This window comes from Zymoseptoria tritici, chromosome 1, assembly GCF_000219625.1.
Source record: "Zymoseptoria tritici IPO323 chromosome 1, whole genome shotgun sequence".
Classification (NCBI taxonomy): domain Eukaryota; kingdom Fungi; phylum Ascomycota; class Dothideomycetes; order Mycosphaerellales; family Mycosphaerellaceae; genus Zymoseptoria; species Zymoseptoria tritici.
The window spans coordinates 3,983,312-4,004,996 of NC_018218.1; the positions used below are offsets into that span (position 1 = coordinate 3,983,312).

General features: G+C 54.3%; 7 protein-coding genes across 7 annotated transcripts; 1 reads left to right on the forward strand and 6 right to left on the reverse strand.

The window, feature by feature from the left end:
* Nucleotides 1–70: 70 nt before the first annotated feature.
* Nucleotides 71–1,243, reverse strand: MYCGRDRAFT_107437 (uncharacterized protein; the record flags this gene model as incomplete). The annotated part of the gene is made up of 1 exon (XM_003857125.1): nucleotides 71–1,243. One exon carries the CDS (start codon nucleotides 1,241–1,243, stop codon nucleotides 71–73), a length of 1,173 nt encoding a protein of 390 aa, XP_003857173.1.
* A 702-nt stretch (nucleotides 1,244–1,945) lies between these two features.
* On the forward strand, nucleotides 1,946–2,506 carry MYCGRDRAFT_27578 (uncharacterized protein; the record flags this gene model as incomplete). Its single annotated transcript, XM_003856448.1, has 2 exons — nucleotides 1,946–2,289; nucleotides 2,353–2,506. Coding segments are annotated over 2 exons (498 nt in total), but the record flags the coding sequence as incomplete, so codon positions are not given.
* A 458-nt stretch (nucleotides 2,507–2,964) lies between these two features.
* MYCGRDRAFT_98669 (uncharacterized protein) lies at nucleotides 2,965–4,327 on the reverse strand (the record flags this gene model as incomplete). Its single annotated transcript, XM_003857124.1, has 4 exons — nucleotides 2,965–3,441; nucleotides 3,535–3,699; nucleotides 3,763–3,906; nucleotides 4,014–4,327. 4 exons carry the CDS (start codon nucleotides 4,284–4,286, stop codon nucleotides 3,067–3,069), a joined length of 957 nt encoding a protein of 318 aa, XP_003857172.1.
* A 502-nt stretch (nucleotides 4,328–4,829) lies between these two features.
* MYCGRDRAFT_89741 (uncharacterized protein) lies at nucleotides 4,830–6,095 on the reverse strand (the record flags this gene model as incomplete). The annotated part of the gene is made up of 1 exon (XM_003857123.1): nucleotides 4,830–6,095. One exon carries the CDS (start codon nucleotides 6,093–6,095, stop codon nucleotides 4,830–4,832), a length of 1,266 nt encoding a protein of 421 aa, XP_003857171.1.
* Nucleotides 6,096–9,505: 3,410 nt separating this feature from the next.
* Nucleotides 9,506–12,471, reverse strand: MYCGRDRAFT_53663 (uncharacterized protein; the record flags this gene model as incomplete). Its single annotated transcript, XM_003857122.1, has 2 exons — nucleotides 9,506–11,718; nucleotides 11,851–12,471. The coding sequence occupies 2 exons, from the start codon at nucleotides 12,118–12,120 to the stop codon at nucleotides 9,853–9,855; spliced, it is 2,136 nt and encodes a 711-aa protein (XP_003857170.1).
* Nucleotides 12,472–12,520: 49 nt separating this feature from the next.
* Nucleotides 12,521–15,989, reverse strand: MYCGRDRAFT_102692 (uncharacterized protein; the record flags this gene model as incomplete). The annotated part of the gene is made up of 3 exons (XM_003857121.1): nucleotides 12,521–13,765; nucleotides 13,822–14,895; nucleotides 14,955–15,989. 3 exons carry the CDS (start codon nucleotides 15,617–15,619, stop codon nucleotides 13,744–13,746), a joined length of 1,761 nt encoding a protein of 586 aa, XP_003857169.1.
* Nucleotides 15,990–16,551: 562 nt separating this feature from the next.
* MYCGRDRAFT_89744 (uncharacterized protein) lies at nucleotides 16,552–18,643 on the reverse strand (the record flags this gene model as incomplete). Its single annotated transcript, XM_003857120.1, has 5 exons — nucleotides 16,552–16,795; nucleotides 16,854–17,030; nucleotides 17,122–17,148; nucleotides 18,046–18,103; nucleotides 18,520–18,643. 5 exons carry the CDS (start codon nucleotides 18,641–18,643, stop codon nucleotides 16,552–16,554), a joined length of 630 nt encoding a protein of 209 aa, XP_003857168.1.
* Between the last annotated feature and the right edge of the window lie 3,042 nt (nucleotides 18,644–21,685).

Here is a 21,685-nt window from a genome sequence, read left to right on the forward strand (position 1 = left end):
CGGGGTATCATCGCCAAAAAATCAAAGCTCCAAAAACAATCAAGAAACGCAAATTCCCTCGCTCTCCTCCTCACAACTCATCATCCACACTCTCGCCTCCACCACTTGCACCCCTTCTGAATTCAGCCACGATACCTCTCAGTACCTCCCTCTCCCCCTCCAATCCCACCACCCGTTCCTCCAACTCCGCGATCCTCCTCTCCTTCCCTTGTAGCGCCGCGCGAGCAATCTCCCGACCTTTGATGACGCCCTGATACCGAAGGTCGTGGTTGGCGAGAATGTCATGGATGGCAGAGATTTTGTCCGCAGGAAGGCTGGAAAGGAGGGGGAGGACTTGGGTTGTCAGGAAAGGCGTTGTGGATGGCGAGGCGGTTGTATGTAGGGAGGGCGCTTGAGTCGGTTCGTGATTGAAGTGGGGTCTTTCAAGTGGTAGGATCTTGGCCTGTGTTCCTCTTTCGATGTCCATGGAGGAGTGGTGGCCGATAGTGGAGCTGCTGGCCTGTCGAAGTGATTGTGTTGGCGGCTTTGACGGCGTGCCAAAGTACTCTCCCAAGGACTTCTGCGCTGAGCTGCTCGGAGTCGACATGCTGGCCGTAGACTCGGTAAGCCACGGTAACGTCCTCGAAGTCCGACCAGTCGTGCCCGGCGTTGCGTACACGCCTGTCTTGACAGCTTTGTGTGGTGTCTCGAGGCTGTCCGCAACACGAGCCAGCTCTGCTTCCTCCTTGCCGTCCAGATCCCAGTCATCATCGCTGATGTCCAAATTCGCCTGATGTGACGTTCTCTTTCCTCCAGTCCTGACAGGTGAAGGCGACGGCGTTGGCGTCGGTGAATCCTCCCTCACCACGACATGTCTCTTCGCTTCCACACCTCTTCCAGCAGCCCATCCTTCCTGTTGCGCTCCCGCCGTGTCCCTCACTGGTTCATTCCGACTGTTGCTCAACACCGCTGCCGCCTCTCTTGGCTGCGCGTCTTCGTTCCAGAGGAAAAAGTCACAGCGTTTCGGCTCCGTTTCCTGACATGTGTAGAAGAAACGACCTTTGTTCGCGCCCTCTTTCTTTACCTGAAAGCGCACGGCGGGTAGTCGCGGTGTACAATTACACAGCCAGGATCCGTTCTCGAAGAGGCCTTTTGGCTGTGTGCTTTTGCCAAATCCTCCTCGTCCACGACCACGTCCTCGGGACTTCCCTCGTCCTGCCCATTCCCCTCCACGGTTGCTGCTGGTAAAGCGACCTCGTTGCATGTTTGGCAGTTGCGAAGCGTTGAGGGTATTGTTGAGATTGATGCGCTGCGACCGTTCAGGTCGCAGCCGAGTTGGGTTGACGAAGGAACAAAGCGACGTCTTGAATCATGATTGAAGCATGGCTGGGAGCCTAAATATGCTAGCGCCCTACCTTAAATGTCGCGCTATCACTTTACGGAAAGATCAGGAAGGTACCTTAAGGTCCGTCTACGAAGCTGGATTTACTATCTGTTTCATACCTACATCGATATAGAGTAGCCCGCAGTTCTGCTGTCCAAGTGAGTAGCTCGAAGGCGGCGTCGATGTTCTCGAAGCGAGACCCACTGCAGGATGCAGCTGCCACGGTGGACTGCCCACTTCAGCTTGCACTATTTGCAGTACAACGGGTGAGACCCAGAGCAGATTCGCGGGCTCTCGAGACATCGTATTCACAACATGCGACTTTTGCACGCAAAGACACTCGACTTTCACGAGTTCGCCTCGCTCGAGACTGCGCCTCCGTATATAATCACCTCCCACCGATGGCTCGATGGCGAAGTCAGCTACCAAGAAGTTCTACGCCGGAAGAATGATGCTTTGGTGGATAAGAAACCAGGGATGCAGAAGATCAAGAAGTTTTGTGGCTTTGTCAAGGAATGGCAGGCTCACATCAACCAGCGCCTTGGTCCAGCAACGATCTCTGGTCAACCGCCCACTGTTCCAGAATTCATCTGGATAGACACCTGCTGCATCGACAAGCGGAGCTCGGCAGAGCTGCAAGAGACAATCACCACTATGCATCAATACTATGCGAAGGCCTGGTGTTGTATAGCCTACCTTCACGACGTCCAGACTCGAGAATGCAGCCCTCTCGCGGTCCTGCAAAGCTTCAAAGAGAGCGTCTGGTTCACAAGAGGATGGACTCTCCAGGAGCTACTTGCGCCAAAATGTGTCATGTCCGCCGACAGGGACTGGAAGGTCTTCGGACATAAATCACCGCTTGAACCTTTGATGTTCGATGAGAGTACGGCCGTTGACGCGTACTACTTGAAGATGCCTCTCAATCAGTGGAACTCTCAGGCGAGTGGCATTGACGAGGCCATCCTGTGGGACTATGACAAAGCTCAGAGTGTCAGTTTCAAAGACCGTCTGGCGTGGATGAACAAGAGAACGACCACCAGAGCCGAGGACCGAGCTTACTGCATGCTTGGACTGTGCGAGGTATACATTCCTCTCATGTATGGGGAGGGACTCAATGCCATGAAGCGACTTTACAAAGAGATAGGTCTTCCCGTCACATCGATCAGTAGTTTTTGTGTCCAAACTGGTCCGACCACGAAACAAGGAAGCACGGCTGAGCTCAAAAATCGGACGCCGTCCGAGCAGTCGGGAGCGAATTGCCAAGAATGTACCAAGCGGAGCGTGACGTGCTCCGGAGATCAGCCTCGATGCACGAGGTGCGTTAGAAAAGGAGTGTCGTGCTGGTATGGACCGGATCGGAGCAAAGGCTCAGACAAAAGCGACAGCCCAGATAGGAGCAAAGGATCGTCGAAACGACGGCAACGACCGCATAGTGCTCTTACGCAGTTTTTCTCGCGGGATCAGGCGCTACGATGATGCGGACGGTCACTTGAGGACCCCTGGGAGATGGCGCATGGTGTGTGCGGAGAATAGCACGCTATGGTTGGCATGTGCTGAGTATAAGAGCAAGGCTGCGCACGAGAAGACATCTTCACAGCGGTCAGACACCGTCGCCAAGCTGACCAAAGCGCACAGAGGCGACCGTAGCTTTCACCGCATCGCATCGCAGCGTCTTCGATTCGGCTCTCTTGACTTATAGCCCCTCAGTCCTCCACACTCTTCCCAACCGCCTCCGGGTCCTTCGCAGACTGATCCTGCGTCTTCTCTACCACACCGTCTTCGTGCACGGCAGTCTTCTGTGCAGATGGCTCATCATCAACGATCTTCAACCCTTCGACGCCTTTCGTCGTGGGTCTCTCTTCCTGATCTTGTCCATCTTCCTTCACCACCTCATCGTCCTCGCCTTCCACCTCAGCGAGCGAATTCTGACTCTCGACCTGCATAATCTCCTCTGGTGTCGCTTCGATGATCTGACTTCCGCGATGCTGCCTCTTCCTCTTCTTCTCTTCCTCCTCTGCCGTCGATGGAGACTCATCGCCCTTGAATTTTATCGTACGGGACGTTGGGGATGTGATCGTCTTCTCCGCAATGTCCTTCTCTGCTGCCATGTCCGTTGCAATCGTGATGCTTGCCTTCTTCCCCTCAATCGATGAGTCTAAGGTCTCCGGCACGACCTCTGCGTCCTCCACATGCAAGTCGTCTGTCTTGGACTCGTCCAGCTTTGCATCCTCTACCTTGGTGTCCTCCGCCTTCGCCTTTTCCCTCTCCTCGGCGGCCTTCTCCTTCTTGGCTTTTTGTATTGCCGCAATCTCCGCAGCACCTGGTAATGCAATCCTCTCCCTCTCCGTGCCCTTATCCGCCGCCTTCTTCTCCTCTGCCGCCGCCCTCGCAGCAGCGACGGGGCCAGCGTTATGGGACAGCGGTGGAGCCGTATTGACGCCAACAGGACCACCGGCAGGCGCAGGAGCGTTGTGAGCGGGTACAGGTCCAATGTTCTCCTTCAGCTCGCCAAATTCGTTCCATTCCTCGACTTCGTCAATGTCCTATTGTTTCAACACCAACGTCAGCCACTTGCATTCCCCATTGACTCTGAAGGGCCAGCGAAAACTCCCCCCCCCCGCTTGTAATCTGTACTTCCACACGCACATACACCAATGATATATCCCTCCTTCACCAACCCGGGCAACTTCTTCTTCGCTCCTCCCCGTCTCTGCCATAGCCTCCTCGCCTGCTCGTCCGTTGCGAGATCGATCGCTTGGAAGGGAATTCGGTTCGCTTTGAGGATCGTTTCCATACGGGAGGTCGCGGTGATTATGTGCGAGGATCCGGCGGTGAGGGAAGTGTATAGGAAGAGACGTGGGTCTTTTTCGAGGGCACGGAGATTGTGAGGGTCGGAGGATGTGGGTGGAGCTGGGTCGGCCATGGTGGTGGTGACGGGCGGAGGGTGTCGTTGGAAGAGCGTGGGAGAACGCTCGTATGGAGCGAGGTGTCTAATCAAGGCGTGCAGATGTATGGATGGTACGAGCAACGTAAAGGACAGGAGCAAGGCCGAGTAAGGAGAGCAGGAGAAGGTGAGGTGCCTTCCTAGTTCGGTGTCATAGCTCCATGCTAGTTTCGAGCTACCATGAAGGAGCGCACCAAGCACATGAACAACTACATCATAAGGGGTCTCGCCGATCTATCTAAAGTTGACAGACAAGTGCGTATATTTTGTGGCATTGAATAAAGGTTCTCGTGGCATATCTGCATAGCTCTATCGAAATCTCCTTCGAAGCTCGTCCTGTGGTCATTACCACATGAAGCATCGGACGCACGCGCGCTCGCCAAATTAACAGGAAACAAAAGAAAACCTGTACATGGTCGCAGTTCAGCTCGAAGTCAAAACTGCAACAGCCATAGTGGGGAAATCGCTCCCTGGGTATCTATTCCTCATGCACGGTCGTAATATTCAGCCAAAGTCGCTCCATCAATACCTCAGCATGCTCTTCCAGACCTTTCCCAAGCTCATCTTTTTCGACTTGTCCGAAACGGCAAAAGCTCCTTTCGCACCAGTATGATCCTCGCAGACCGGTAAAGGGTTCAGCGCGAGTGGATCCTCAGCCAGCTCAACGCCCGACACAGCTTTGCGAGAGAGAGAGTACAGCATTTCCTCTGGCGCGCGGAGGTCAGAGCGGGTGAGGGAGAGCTTCAGCGTCATTTCTCGATTGACTGGAGCTGTTGGCGTGACATCGCGAAAGCTATTGTCGTGGGAATCGGTGAGGTGGATGGGCAGAGCAACACCTGAGTCGATGGAGGTGTTGTGGCGAACGAAAGTCGACTGATAACTTTCTGAACCGGCAGTAGGCGTTGCAGGACCGTCATGATAGTCGTCACTATCGCCCTCGTCTTCCTCACTACGGCTTTCGCTATCATCAGTGCTGTCAGATAGTGAAAGCTCGCCCACTTCACTCTCGACACTTCGCCCGGGCCTTGAGGAGGAGGACATGGAACGTTTGGCGCCCGTGGCCTGAATGGGAAATCCAAACTCCAATGCCTCGTCAAACTTCTCGGGCGACATGATGCATTCGCGGAGTTGGGACCGAGCATTGGAATCGGTGTAATGCTTTGGCGCGGACGGTGTGAGCGACGTTGGACGGTCGTCTGAAATTCGAATTGCTGGCACTGGTGGCATGATCGGCATGAGTCGCGGCGGCGGTAATGGTAAGGGAGCCAGCATCGACGTGATCATCCTCCGACTGTACGACTTCTCGCGAGGTTGTGTTTGTCGTTCGGGAGCGATCAAAGGAGGTGGCGCGGCAGATTCGACGGGCGGCGTGATGGATGCCTTGCGTTTGTTACAGTCACCCAGGCGAAAGGCGTCGTCGGTGCTGGCAGTATCGCTCTCGTACCTCATATCGTCAAGAAGTTCGAGCTCTCGATCGGACCAATCCTTTTCCATTGTCATGCCTCGGATGGAGTCATTGAACGAGGTAGTAATTCGGTTGCTTTCCACCGACACACAACGGCTGGAGTTGGTAGTGGTCAAGCCGAGCACGCGTTCTGAGCTTGCAGTGAGCAGCACAAGCTCTTCATGGCTGAAGTGAGCTCGCTTGACTTTTTCTGGCAATGCCCGAAAGCGAAGAGCTTCGTCGACGTTGAGCTCGACAGCGGAGCGAGGAGCCGAAAATCGTTGCATCGACGAGAGACCCGACGAAGAAGTGCCGAACGAATGCGAAGTGCTTGGTCTGACCATGTCGGTGGAGGGACGGGAAGGCCGGCAGGGTTCCCTGGCGGGCTTGCTGAAATGCCTCTTTCTTTTCGAAGACGCGGCGTCTCGAGCAATGCGTAGTCGTTCCAACGAGCTAAAGTGTTTTTCCCTGTTCGAGATGGTCAGCCGATGTGTTCGAGCAATCCGAGCGTGACTGCCGATGCCGTATTCTTGTATCCGGCAAATCGATATGTGGCGGTTTCATGTTGAGTAAGGAAGAAGGGCTGAGAGTCATGAGAAGCCATGAGCTTGCCGCATTGGGAAGCTTCGATGGCATCAAAGTCCGAAGGCGTTGCTCAAAAGACTGGAGCAAGGGAGCACGAGCGTGGGGTGTCGGTGGACTTACCGAATGGCAGGCGGTAGGGCATCGAACTCTTCCGGTGTGAGAATCAAGGTCAGCGACATTGCGTCAGGCGACACGGCGGTCGGCGTGTGCAGCGACGAGGTCGAAGAGGAAGGCGAAGCGGAGGAGGATGTGATGGATCGTAGTGACGACGAGGAGGTCGATGTTATTGATGAGGCGACGGATGGCTGCGATGGCAGAGACAAACGGAGCAGACCAGCAGTCGCGATCGAGGTGCCGTTGGCAACGGCGGCCGAGTGAAGTGGTGATGTACGAGTGGTGTGCATCCTGGGCTTTGGACGGCATGGGCGGCGCCCGCTGTGTAACCATGGAAAGGCCCCCAACGTGGACGGCCCCCGTTGGCAATATGTAAGGTAGGCGAGGCGGAAGCGAAGAGAACGACCGATGGTGGACGGAAGGAGATGGATGAGGCACGGCTTCGCTTCTCGCTGACCTGGACGGGAGTGTGTCGATTTCGTCAGACACGGGATTGGGGAAGGCTCAAGAGTATTGTATTGGAGGAGGATTGGAAGGAATGGCCGCGCTTCAGAGTCGACGAATAATAAAAAGTGACCGAGTGTTGAATGGAGCGGAGGCGCAGGCGCAGGCGGTCTGACGGGATTCTCACAGTGTGTGCCTTGCGGTATATGCAAGGTACTATGCCGGCGGGATGGCCAGGTTCCAAGAGTGCACGTTTGCAACCGTCGCTCATAGCCACACTTCGAACTCCAGGCTTGTTGGTGGTCACTTCCATTGCTTGCGTCTGCGACATCTGCTTGTCGCCTCTGACTCGCTTGGAAGCGCTCGCCCCGGCCTATCAGACATGGGAAACTCATGGCAGGATCAGATCAGCGGCACTAGTCTGCTGCGTTTGCTTGCACGTTGCATTTCTTCCACTACTCCACTTCACACGGCTAGCATTTGTGATTCTTGCCGTCGACCCCTCATCTAACATGTCGATAGTGATGCCCAGAGATTGCTGTGTCACTTGAGGTGCGTCCTGGCGGTGCGTGCTGCGCATCACCTCTCATTAGACGACTTTTTCTGCTACGGCAACGCGGAACTTGCGGTGACTGGGCGCAGCGGTTGGAGAACTACCTGGTCGAGGGACGAGCATTGACAGACGCAAAGGTGATCATTGCTTCCCGACCTGGAACTTTAGCGCTGCAGTGGCCTGAGAACATGCTGGCATCGGGCGTCGTTAGGCCTGTTCCCGTCACCTTCACCATTGGAAAGTTGACAGGTAAAAGATGAAACACAGTTCGACCATGACCAACGCTGGCCGGCACATCCCACCAATCACCCAATACAGTTTTGTGCTGGGGAGCCACGCGGAGAACTCTGCACGAGCTGACTCGCAGTCGCCCACTCCAGTCGTTGCACAGAACCATCAAAGGGCTCAGCAGTCAGCAAGGGTAAGCCAGGGCGGTGAGAGAGCGAGAGTGAAAGGCCTGATCGTCAGACGCTTCAAACAAGCGATTGATCACAAACACTCCATCAGGTGGCATCGCCGACGGGTATGGAAAAAACAAACGCAGTTCCGCATCCACTGCCCCATCGTGAGAGCGCAAACGACCTGCGGTGCGACGTGTAACAATGCAGGGGTATGCCTTGAGAATCGGATCGGACCCGGTCTGGAACTTCCGTACCGCTGAATATTGTTCGATGGACGATGGACAATCGAACCTCGCGACGATGATTATCGATACAGCACATTTCTGAGGATTCTTCCTGTATGCGGCGTTGAACACGTGGTCCAAAGCCCATCACATGCAGGCGTAATAAGACACAGGTTCATCAGTACCTGCATCGATATATCAGCTCGACGCCTCCTTCGGCCAGCAAATTACAAAATTCGCTATGAGAGAGGCTTCACGATCGTCCTCAGCCAAGCCAAATTCCTTGCCTGGCGGTGGTCTTTGGTTCCATTCCTTGGGATCAGGTCACTCATCAGGTCACCTCATCCAGAGGATCACGTCCGGTGAACTGTCCCGTCATCCAATTGATGGGAGGTTGGCGATCAATTGCCGCTCTCCACCAACCACAGAACGTCAACTACAACCAAGGTCCGCTCTATTGCTTAGCGCATTTCTCCAAATATTCCATGTCGATTGACGAGTGCGATGGATTTGGATCGGACCCGATGATCTGGAGTTGCTCCTTGGTAAGGCGGAGGAACGGTTCGCCGACTTCACAAATTCACCTCACTCTCCTGCTCTATTCTCCGAATGGACTTCGACTTTCCTCCGCATTCAATGTTAGCAGCCATGGTGTCACCACGCTGACCTTTGTTCCTTTGCGCTGACGTTCTCACGTCCCTGTCTCGGAAAGCTGGAGCTCGGAAGACGTCGTGAGCCTGGACAACCGGGAGTCCCTGGACTTCCACAATGTCCAGACCCTGAAGGAAAGGGTTTTGACACTTTGACATTTCAGAGCAAGACCAACTACAGTCTACCAAGCGAGAAAGGACCATGCAACAGTTCGCTGATCGAGGCGGACTAGAACGATGAACGATGAACAGGTTCGATCGTCAAGGACAACGTCTCTGGGTAACCGCTTGTCCTGGCCATGTGCATTGCACGCTGGCAACGAGGACAATGGCTGTTGACCTCCAAGTCCAGACCACAGGTTCATCGTGCGAGAAGCTCGGGATCGGTGCGCGGGAAGTAGATTAGACAGACGGGGTCGAAGCTGGGGCTCCCTTGTCCATCATGGCCAAGTGCCGTGGTGTCTTGTGAGAAAGCCTGCTATTTTCTGCGATACGGCGTCATCGTCGATGAGCATGAGCATCCCAGCGCCCGGACCGTGGGGAGAACTTTGTTAACCCCTGAGGTCTCGAGCATCCACGAGCATTGATGAAACCCTCGCGGCGGAGCCGCTGGTCCTGCGAAGGATGCCGGACTCGGCACTTCTCTTGGGAAATGCCGGTGAAGCCTCGTCGTTCGGATAATCGGACAACTGTCATTTTCTGAAACTCACAGACCAGTCACGCCAATTGGCGTGACCTCCACCCTGCCCTTTTGGACCTCAGATGCACGGCGTGAATTGTTCGCGACCTCCGAGAGGACAGCCAGCCCGCTCAAATGCAGCTACTTCGACCCAAATATCTACAACTTTGAGCATAGGGTCGAGTTATGTGTTGGCGACCATCTTGGAATCCTCACCATCGCCAACATGGCGCAGCACTCAGCACTGTACGCGTGAGACCCCGCACAGCGGAAGATACTTCTGGCTCGTGATTAGGCATCGAATGCACATCCAAGTGTACCACTCATCTCCTGCATCTCTTCGCACCAAGCTACGCAAAAGTCAACAGACACACCCATCTCCCACGCTATATCCACGACCTAAATTCCTCCTCTTATCCAAACCTCAACCTTCATCCTTCATCCAAGCACATCAAACCTCATCATCCGGCAATGCGTACCAATACTCATCTGATACTCCCTCGCGTCCCGGCACCGGCCTCGCAGACCACTCATCTCCACCCCTTTCACTCGCCTCCAGCGCCTCCCAATCGACATCCTCCCACCTCAAATTCAACATCCTCAACCTCGCACCCCAGTCTTCCATCATCTCCACCAGCCGCGCCGTATCCTTCGTGATTGGCTGCTGGTTGAGCAGCATGAGTAACCCATCGAGCCATTCGCTCGCAAGACTGGCTGTCGACGGGAAGAGCTCGAGGAGGATTTCTTCTTCGTTGGCGCTGTTGCTGGAAAGGGTGGTTGAGCGGGCGCGAGGACCAGTTGCGGTGTTGCCGAGAATGGTGATCTTGGTGTTGGTGGTTTTCGTGGTGGCGGACACCTCGAGTCCCGCGCCGTTCTTGAGCGTGGAGGAGCTTTCTCGGTTGGGAACATTGATGATAGGTGGTTCGGAGGCGGAGACGTTGCTGTCGACGGAGGTGACGGTGTTGAGGTCGATTTTCGTGGTGAGGTCGGCGAGTGGAGGTTCGTCGTCGCCTTTGGAGGTATAGTTCTGGTAATGCAGCCAGCGTCGATTGTGGCTCAGGCGGACGTATCGCCAGGACGCCTCGTCCGAAGCAGGAACAGGAAACCATGACCCTTGGAGCATGCATCGGATGCGCTGCTCCTTCATGAACTGCAGACTTTCGTGGTGCAGCTGTTCGCGGACTTGGACCAGGTGCGGACCCCATGCGTCCTGGTAGACTTCTGCAAGACTATCCATCTGCCATTTTCGTGCGGTCTCGAGACTGACGACCCGCAGCTCCTCCTCAACTTTGGAGATATCCGCTTTGCGAGGCGCGAAGCCCACGATGTGCTCAATGGTGATCCGCACGACCTCCTCAATCTTGAAGAAGTCTTCCTCCTGCGCGCCGGAGTCTTTCCAGATGCGGAAGAATGCGTGAAGTCCTGCGGTGTGTAGACGACCCCACTGAAGGAGGAGTGGCTTATAAAGCCTCTCCACGCTCTGATCCACTCGCTCGTCGATGTTAAATCCCATGGCTGTCGCATCGTCAATCTCAAAGTGCTCGTATAAGATCAACGTTACGCTCAAGCTCGCGCGTGCAACAGGACACCGCTGCTCTCTAGGCTGTGCAGCCTGCTCTGTCAAGGTCTTGACATAGGCCTCTTCGTTCCTCCGTGCGTATTCAACCAAATCCATCATTCCCAAGTATCCCGTCTCTTCAAACTCCCATGCGGGAGACTCGGTCTCGAATCCTAGCCTCCTCCATTTCTCGGGATGATGTCTCTTGACCTTGCCTCCATTTACGCCTGTCGCTGGGATGTATGGCTCTGGTTTACTCAACAAATGTATCGTCTTCAATGCTCGTTTATGTTCCGCCAGATCCAATTTCACCGCGACATCCCTCCACTTCCTCAGCAACACCTGTGTCAAGCTCTGAAACTCCAATATGGCTGATGCCAACGGACTGTCGACGTAGTGTGCCGCATCTCCGCGCATGAGTATTCCCACACCTCCAATGACTCCCAAATCTTGAAGTCTCTTGACAAACTTCGGCCACTCGTGCTCTCCTCCATTGAAGACTGCGTCACGCATGAGGGCATTAATCAGCTGCAAGGCATTGGCGCAGAGAGTGTGGTCGGAAGCGCTCAAACGTTGAACGAGGGATTCGAGGAACTCTGGGTGCTGGTCAACAGCTGGTTTGATGGCGCGGAAACCGTAGACTGGAGAGTCGTCGTCCTGTTGGTTTGAGGTCACTGGACGGGAGACGACCAAGACGAGGAGAGTGAGGGCGTTCCGGACGATGTTGACAAGAGGTTGGTGGATCGAGAGGGAGACGACCTATGTTTGAATATGTCAGAGTCTGCGAAAGCATTCCATCCTCCGTCGTCCTCGACATTATCCCAAATGCCCCAGTTTGAGTCCTGTTATCCTCTCCCTCTTTCAACGTTGAAGATATGAGCGGCAACCCACCTTCTCCAGAACCATGTCATCACAGCACTCCCATCCCGTATCCAGTTCCAACAAAGCATCCAGGCTTCCCAGCGCATACGCCTGCATGTTCCCCGTCGTCTCCAGCACCGCTTCTCTCAGCGCCGGTAGGCCATCTGCGCGGATAAAGGCGTCCGCAAAGGACGGGTCGCCGAGGAGTCCTTTGAGCTTGAAGACGGCGTACTTGCGCGCGGAGTCGGAGTCGGCGACCAGGCCTGCGACGAGGGTCTCGACATCCGGCGGTTCGTCCATGATCGCGCCTGAGACCGGAGAAGCGAATGTATGAGGGTGGTAGGAATAGCAGACGTGTAAAGTCTAGCTCGAAGACGCGGGTCGTCCGACTGAGACTTCCTCGCTCGAGGCCTGCGCGACCTTGCAGATGACGGCGAATGTTACTAACGAGAGGAGGAATCGCAAATGTCGAAACATGGCCTCAATGGACCAGACGAAGACATAGACCGGTGAACGGCGATGATGATTGATCCAGTGCACGGACGGGCGAGGAATGAGGAGAAGAGCCTCTGACTCGCGGAATCATCTTAAATCCATCTAGTGGACAGGAAAAAATATGAGTTGGAATATTTTTGGCGCACAATAAGTTGTGACTGGACTTGGGATGTTTCCCACGGAATAGCGTTGCCCAGGATGAGAGATGAGGGTTCCAATGGCTCAAGGTTCACTGTCAGGCGCGTTGCTGAGCGAGGTGAGGTCTGGAACCTCTTGTCTCCGACTCTCCACAACTTCGACATCATCCAAACCAAACCAAACATCGATTGAGAACCAGACGAACGCACGCCATCTCCATAGCTTCTCCACATGAGCTTTCCCATCTCCACCTTCATACCAAGGTCCTGACCATTCCCACGTGCAGTCAGCCACTTCTCCCAAAGTAAGAAGAGCATGGCCAGCTACTCTACCACGGCGATACAACACTCCCGTCGTGCCTGAGCACGTTTCTGCGCCCGCGGTTCCCGCGTTAGTTCTGTTGACCGTCTTGAAGTCTAGATAAGAGAAGTCCACACGTCTCGAGTTGTTTACTTCTTTGTCTCGTTGATATCTCTGTTCCCTCACCGCATGTTGCCGATCCATTGGCTGGCGCTGGAGCTGGCTTGATAAGACTCCTCTGCATGTGAAAAGGCACCTCACGGCTGGCGAGACAGGACTGACTGCATCGATGATCTCAGTCGGGTCTCGCCGTCGAGCATACGCGTACGTGCATTGTGTCTCTCGAGAGCATTGAATCACCGAGCGAGTTAAATGTCGAGGAGATGGGCATTGGCCCCGCACACGACCGTAAACTCGACCGCCTTTCCTCCCATCGTCCGGAGGCAAGACAGGCCGATCGATTCGTCCAATTCTGTCAACGCTCAAATTACAGTAGTCGTAACAACATCAACAGCCGAGTCATCATTCATTCACTCCGTCTCGCTGGAATCGCACACAGCGCTTTGCTCATGCCAATGTGAGCCCTTGTATTCAGGTCTCGTCCGCCAATAGCCCCTATCTCCCCTCTGAAATGAGATACGACAGGACAAATCGTTGACATCTCTCCATCAGGGCCCTCTTTCCCTCCTTCTTCGCTAGCTGAACTGAAGAATGCCGCTGTGCCTCTGCCGCTTATGGACAGCTGGCAGTCTTTGCGGACAGGTTCCGGCTCCGATGTGCCTCCCGGCCCAAAGCTTCTTCCGGTCGACCATTCGTCGCTGATCATGCTCGGCCAGCAGAGTAGCTGCAGCCGTTGATGCCAGGTAGTCTGGCTCAATGCACAAATCTCTGGTCTTTTGTGTAATTCCGTGATTTCAGAACACACTCTCAGGGAGTGACGTCCATCCACACGCATCAAGTTATTCGTGGTCAACATCTCTCTTCGGCCCTTCATTTCCGCCAACCAACATTCCTGCAAGATTGTTAGCACGCGTCTCCGAAGTCATCTCAAACTTCTGCAGAACTCACCATATAACGTGCGCGATGTCTTTCGCCGTGTTGTACGTCTCGCTCACGCGTCCGAACAGACCCGCGGCAACGGCATCGTCCTCGTCCTCGTCGTCATAAGGCATGAACATTCCACTGCTGGTCCTCCGCATTCCTTCCACTTCATAGTCGCTCTGAGCCGCGTACATTGTACCTCTCCTTGTTCGGCTTGAGGTGCCAGGAACACTGGCCCCGAGGGAAGATTTCGGATTGCTGGCGCCAAATGACCAGGACGAGTCAGAGTTCACATCGTCGTCATCGTCATCATCCGCGAGGAGGAAATTACTGGATGGATGAGCTGGACGTAGAGTCTCTTGTGATGGTGATGGACTGAGTTTGCTGTTGATACCCCATGTTCGGCCAAAGGTGTGGTGCTGGGCATCTTCTGTTACATCGGGACTATCGGTTCGGTATTTGAGAGTGGTGGATGGGAGTGTTTCGATGATTTTCCGGCTGGCCGAATTACTTCGACTGCCCGTGCCAGTAGATGGTCCCGGTCTCTTCGTCCCAGGGGATTGCTTCTTCCGCTTCATCATTACAACGCCTTCGTCACTGCTGGAGTCAGAGCCGAGGGCACGAGCGTGGTCGAGTTCGTCTTCTGATTCATCCTCATCGATGCCAGGATCTTTGCTGAGGTCCACGGCGATGCACTGTTCGACACGATCGTCGAATCGGATATGTCGTTTCTCTTGTGATTCACACGGCGTGCCTCCACTGCTGCTGGTTCGGCTTGTGAAGTAGTCGAGTTGGTCACGGCTGGGAGTTTCTGATTGAAGTTTCGAGTCCACTGCGTCGAGGCTGGTTCCTGTCCCTCGTACCCGTCGTCCTTGTGCTTGTACAGATGCTGCGGCCTGCTTGACCAGCGATGACGATGATATCGACTTCTGTAGCATGACCTCGGAGACGCTTCTCTTCTTGAGGATGGGCTTCTTGTGGACGAACGAGTTGTTCTTGGAGAGGGGGGATTCGTGGTCGCACACACGGCCCACGCTGATGGGATACGATGGAGCCAACTTGAGCGGGCCGTACAGCCATGTCACATCGGACTCTTTCAGCCTGCAGTTCACATGTTAGCTGGGTTCGACATCTTAAGATCGCAGCATGAGTGTATTCACCAATTGAGCCTTTCTGGCGACACAGTTTCCAGGTCAAACTTTGTCTTTGCCCATGTCCGCCATGAAGCATTCTCTAGCCGCGACTTTTCCCCATACACGGATTTTCTTTGTGATACGATATGCCTCCACGACGACCAGATGTCCTCTTCTCTCCAATCGTGACTCAAAAAGTCGACCTGTTGGGACGGCTGTTCCTTGATTGCGGTATCATCTGCAACGGTTGGCGTCAAAAGTGGTGAATCGGATCGTGTGGTGTCTGTGGTAGTCGACTCGGTGCGGTCGTCGTTCGAATCCTCGCAGATTGTTTCGGATGAGGCCATGCTGTACACGCCGTCATCGTGGCTATATGGTACGTCGTCGTAATTGGGGAAACTGATGTCGGTGTCAATGGAGGTATCGCTTGCTACCGACGAGGCGGTGGATGTCGCATTCGAGATGGAGGTGTAGGAAGACGCATTCGAAGGTGAGAGCGACGGGGACGATGCCGACTTGAACAGTCGTTCTTGGTGCTCGGCGTGAGGTGTGCTGCTGGGTTTTGGACTCGAGGATAGAGATCGAGTGTCGAGGAATAGCGAAGAGGATGTTGGGCTTTCGTGTCGCATTCCGGAGTTTTCGTAGTACGATTGACCATCCGGATGACGTGGAATGTTGAGCACTTCGGTCATGCTCGCGGCGGTGGTGGAGGAGGAGCGAGCACCATGGACACTCGGCGATGGTTATATGGTATGGGATCTGGTTTCTGCTCCTCTCCGGAGATGAGATCGAAGATGTGGGGAGATGGATCGTGTGTAGCGAGCGTGGGCGGAAGTGGTGGCTGCGAACCCGGCTCCGCTGTTACCTGGTTTGAAACAGAAATGAGGAAGGAGCGTGCGTCGGTCGATCGACCGTTTGGAGGTTGGACGTCGGTCGGTAGAAGGCGAGGACTCGAGGAGGTGATAGCGAGCGAGAGCGTGGGATGGAAGGGACGTGTCGTTGGCGAAGCGCGTGCGGAATATGGCCAGTCCAAGCGGGTTTGATGGTGATGAGGTGAACGAAACCAAGAGACCAGAAGAGAGTAAGAGAATGTCTGGAATCTGGATCAGGGACTAGACCGAATCTTGGGGCCCTGACTTTGCTGCCGATGGTGCCGGACCGGTTGTGAGTCGCCGCTCCCAAGGACGAAAAGGAAGCGGGATGGGTGCAGTACCGTGGATGAGGGGTCGTTGGTCGCACGGCGTTGTGTACCTTGTATCTGGAGGAACTGGACGGTGATCCTGGATAAGCCAAGGGAAGAAGGTGGTTCTACCTTGCAACCAAGGTCTACACTATTAGGTATACCATCACTGCTGTAGAGAGGCAACGACACCAAGGTTGTTATCATGGAACACGATTATGCTTTCCGACCTGGACACCCACCAAGACGAGACGAGAGTTTCCTTCCCAAGATCCTCGCGTACCTCATCTTGCTCATCCAACTGCATCTTACGTCTCATCGTCCTGTCCTGTTCAAACTTCACTCCCACTCCCAGCAGGGCAGGGCAAGGCAATTTCGCTGCGTGCATTGAGCCAGATCTCCGCAGCTGATCTTGCCCCGTCTGAGATTCCCCGTGGGCGACCCTCACCCGCCCAGGACTAGGAAGAGCTCGGATCGCTGGCATGCTTTTCGATCTCCAAGGCCCAGGGTGTCTCCGCAGTCATTGCGACCAACATCGTGGTCTGTCCAAAGCACGTCCTCCTCCTCGCCAATCGCAATGATTCCAATCTGCGGTCTGCTTGGGTCGAGACGACAGGCGCTCCCAGGCACCTTCCCTGTTTCTGCGCCACGCTTAGTTCTGGCCTTGGCGGAGTCGGCCGACTCGGAACTGCACAGATTGGTCGTCAAACAATCCGACTTGTTCCAGTCCCCAAGGTACTACTTACCTCAACTCCTTCTCTCTCAACGTTGTTCTCAGCATGGCCGGCTTCTCCTCGTCGGTACGGCGACGGCCACGGCGACGTGCGATTTGCTGTCCAAGCCTGCCCACTACCACCACTGTCCAACGCCATGCGGCTGATCGCACTGACGCGCCTCTCGGTCCGGCGAGCAAGGATTTCTCTCTGGCGACATGGAGCTAGACCTTTCGGATCCACCTTCACGCATTTACTCAACGAGGGTGAGAGCCCTACACGGCGGTAATGCTCTACGTACCTTTTCAACGCTTTCCTCGCGGCTCCTCTGGCATGCGCGTCAATGGCTTTCTTCCTTTACGATTCGGGACCGGCCACAGCACTACGGTACCCGCATCCTGCTTACTCTACATGTCTGGTATGACATTCACATCTCGATCTTAGCAGAACCTCAACGGCAATCTGTCTGTCATCTTTCTCAGCTTTCAAGTCGTCGCTCCGCGGTGGGTTAAATCACGAAGAAGCGGCAGCTGGCCGCCCTATCACGCAAACTACGATCGACACCTCATACCCTGCACCGCATGCATATAAGCTGCATAAAAGCCTACTTCACGGCGGCATCCACTACTGGACAAGCTCCCAAGCGCCAGGTATGTACATGCCTTTGCCCAATCTCAACCAATCATACCATCCACTTCCTTATCCATTAATCGCCATCTATTCTGGTTTCCCGGGTACTGTACCCTCTGATCGTGCGCCATGGCCGTCGAGGAGTTCGGTTTGATATAGTGCCCGTCCGGCACTGCAAGAAACGACCAGGCACCTCGATGTACTTACCAGTGGAGTGATTGCAATCCCGGGCAAGAATTCACGCAACAGCAGCTTCACACGCAAAACCCACCATTCAACCCATGCATGACGTGACAAACGACACACGCAAGCCACAGCTCAGCACATCAGAGGGCCCACAATGTTGCATCTTTCACATGCCAAAACTTTCGAGAGGCGTAGACAATCTTCGATTCCTGCTACCATTCTGAAAGGATTCCTGCGGGACATCCCACTACGGTATCTCGGATCCACCGTTGTTCCTTGTTGTCTGTTCCATCAACTTGTGAGCTCAAGCCAATAGTTTAGACAATCTGCGAGCACGCAGGCGGTCGGGATCGCTCGACTGGTCCATCGCTCGACTGGTCCATCGCTCGAGCTCTTGTTGCTGACTTACGACCCGCCGCAGCCGTTCATGTAGGAGGTAGGGTAGGCTTTCAGCGTCTTTCGTTCCCCTGGAAGATTGATGTAGTAGCAATTGAAGTCATTGTTGAGTGATATTCGCTCACTGATATCGACAAGGAATATATCCCTCAACACGCATTCCCGGCTCGAGCATGCCTCCTCCCAGTCAGGTCCCGACTCCCGCGAAACATGCACAGAAGTTACCTCACTTGTCAGTTTCATTCCCAGATCTCCCCATTGGCTTGCTTGGATCATCCTGCATTCCGCCTCACACAGCCCGGGACAATGATACCAGCCCGTCTCGATCGCTTATCACAATTCATTGAGGCAGCTTCCCTATCTGGAGAGCAGAGCTACCCCAACGTCCAGAGCTTCCCATGATTCGAAGCACAGCATACTTCATCTTACTCCAGATATCTCTGATAACGCAGGGCAGCGGAGCCCTCGGAGCAGGGAACCAACATACCTCTACGCAAGACCTTACTATCATTGATGCCAATACCTTGCGACACCTCCGGCACCTTTGATAGAGCAAAGATCATGAAAGAGCGAAGAGCATACCTCTTAAGCGACAGCAAAGCCACCGGCATTACATCTGACTTGCGTCCGCGTCTTACTTGCGTCTGCACGTTCGCCTACACCCGTTGATGATGCGAAAAGAGGGGATATATGAGATGAGGTAGACAGGCAAACAGGCAGGTAAGCAGCAGTGCCGAGCAAGGACTGGGTATCCATTGAATGGTTCGCATCTACCCACCTCGCCTCTTCGTCTCGCCTGTGCGTCCCAATGCGCTGTATGTTACTAAGAAGAGGAAGCTGGGCGCTGACACTCGCGTATGTTGCCGCTCAGGCCGTCCGCGAAAGAGATTGAGGATTACAGTGCATCCTGTACGACATGTCTTTCATTCGCATCTGCCGTCGCCGAATCCGTTCACCTCGTATATGTATCTGCACCATCAAGGTATTCTGCGACAACGACGCCGAGCGGCTGGGACTGCTCGATCTGTCTGCTCTGCCTGCTCTGTCTGCTGGCATGTACTGGCTTCGGTGAAACCTTCAAAGTCCTTGGCTGCCGTATCGAAGTTCCACGACGTGGAGTGTTGCAGGCTCGCTGGGTCTTGACTTGTCGCTTGGACGTCGCACTGCCACGCCGTGGGACCACTTCTCCGCATCTCCGCCCCGCCTGGGATACCATAGTAGGCATGCCATGAATTCGGTCTTCCCTGAAGTTCCCGAGTCCTGGATGTATTGAAACCTGGAGGTTCCGGATCAAGGCAATAGGGCGGCATGGCCAGGAAAGGTGCCGAGTCCGTGGAGAAGTCTTTTGAGCCTAGAGGGCGACCTATCTCAAGTCTTCCTGTGTCCAAACGTCAAAGGGCGGTAGGCTTGAGAATGATGTTTTGCAATCAAGGTCGTGGCTAGCGGTATTTCCAGCGAAGTGGAGTCGCTGGCGCCATTCGGCCCACGGCCGGACGCCAATATCTCCACCTGATGCTACAATCCCCAGTATGCCAGGATGTTGCACAATACCCTCCTACAATTTGTTTTGCCCATGCAATAATGCGTGAAAATGTCGTTGACTTCACTTCACTTCGTAAGTCAAATTAGCGTGCCTTCCCCGATTGTGACCAAAAATCACGACCGATGTGTTTCTCGACCTGGGACTCTAGCAGGACACTAGAACACACGAAAAGAACTTTGACAATGTTCGTACGTTTCCTGGCGGTCCGGAGCACCATCCAAAAAGAGCAAAAAGAGAGCAGGATGAGAACAAACTCATCTTAGCCGCAGATATCGCCTTTTGAGGCAGGTATATGCATCAGCCGTGAATCGAACACGGGGCTAGACGACGGAGTGGGTGAAACCCGACGACAAACTCGATATTTGTTCCCGCGAAGCGGGACAAATATCGGGTTTGGAGGAAGGGTTTCGCCCACGGAGGAGTCGTCTTACTACTTCACATGGTAACCCCGATAGAAGAGATGATTACGTTATGCACGGCTCACGTTGTGCACGCTCTTAATCAAAGTAGCCTAAATATTAAAGCCGCCCAATTGAATCTTTATTGCATGCCGCTAATTAGCCTCTAAAATTTAGAGGGACGCGGGAAAGCATAGCGTAAACAGCGTCCTAAGGTGTATAGATAGGAATCTATATACTCTATATATTCTTTACACATGTACCTTTAAGCTCCTATACTTTCTTAGCTATGCACCGTAGGATCTTCGTGTACTCCTCTATTAAAGTTGAGGTTTCTTCGTGGATTTTGGTGAGATTTGACCGTGCATTACGTGATCCGTGCATAACGTAGTCATCTCTTCTACCTCGTCACCTCTCTTCCCCGGCGCGACTTCCTTTTTTGGGTGAGTGAATATTTGCTACTCGCCTCTGGCTCGTAGCCTAACTGCTCGCCTATGGCTCGCAGTGCGAAGCGCTGATACTGCTCTTCGTCACGTCTGCTACTCGCCTATGGCTCGTAGCCCAACTGTTCGCCTTTGGCTCACAGTGCAAGTTGCGACGACGGAGTCGATGCACCTCACCTGAAGTGACGCCACACACCACCATCACAATGCTCGTCATCATACCACAGCACCTTCATGGTCACCTCAACCTTTGATGGAGATGGGCGGGGTGATGGATGTCGAGTTGGTCGAGGTGGATTGGAAATTTAAGTTGAGGCTGACGGGACGGGTGTGCCTGCACCGACCCGACCGGAACCCACCCCGCATCACCTCCGAGTACCTGCCTCGATCATCTCTTCAAACTGCAATACTCCAATCCAATCAGGACCACCTCGTGCGGTGCATTTCATACGACAGCGTCGAAGCACCTTACCGACAAGATCTTGAGACCAACGATCCCTAGTGCAAACCTCCCCAATTCCCCGCGCAACGTTCACCGTACAAGTCTCGCTTGGCTGGCTTGGATGGCGGAAGCACTGAGGCACTATCTTGATCTCACTGTCTTCACCTCTCCTCGGTGCACGTAGCTCACCTCATGCAGCTCATACCGGACACCTTCATAGCGCCTTTCTCCTTCCGGCGCGCATTCCCCGGAAATCTCGCAGACTGCAAAGGCTTTCCGAAACACGACACCCCGCCCGGAGGAGTGCTGCTCACCGCCAAATACGGAACGGCATACGATCCGAAAAGCAAGAGATGGATCAACGTGCACAATGCATGGCGGAGGGATGGAAGACGGACGTCAACACACCAAAAGACAAAAGACATACCACTTCATGCACATGTCGAGCAGAATATCAGACAGGACTTCAACATTGCACGAGAAAATCACGACGAGGAAACCGTAAAATTGGTGAATGCGAATGGATACAGTACTGAGTATGATGTCCACATTCACAATGGTCTCACAGCCCGAGTTGCCTTTTGAGGGGTGATGATGGACTGCGAGTGTTTTCTGGTTGATGGACAGCCTTTGTGGGCCGCCGATGTGAGACATCACATGACCACGAGAATTGAAGGATGCGCAATTGTCGGTGCGTGGCCGATGTGCGTAAATGTTGTCGATCCGAGCGGCGCAGAAGGCCGATCCTGAATGCCGAGGCAGTCATATGTTGTGCATGCGAATAGATGCTGGTGTCTGCTGTGTGTGTGGATGTGCTGGAATGGTGG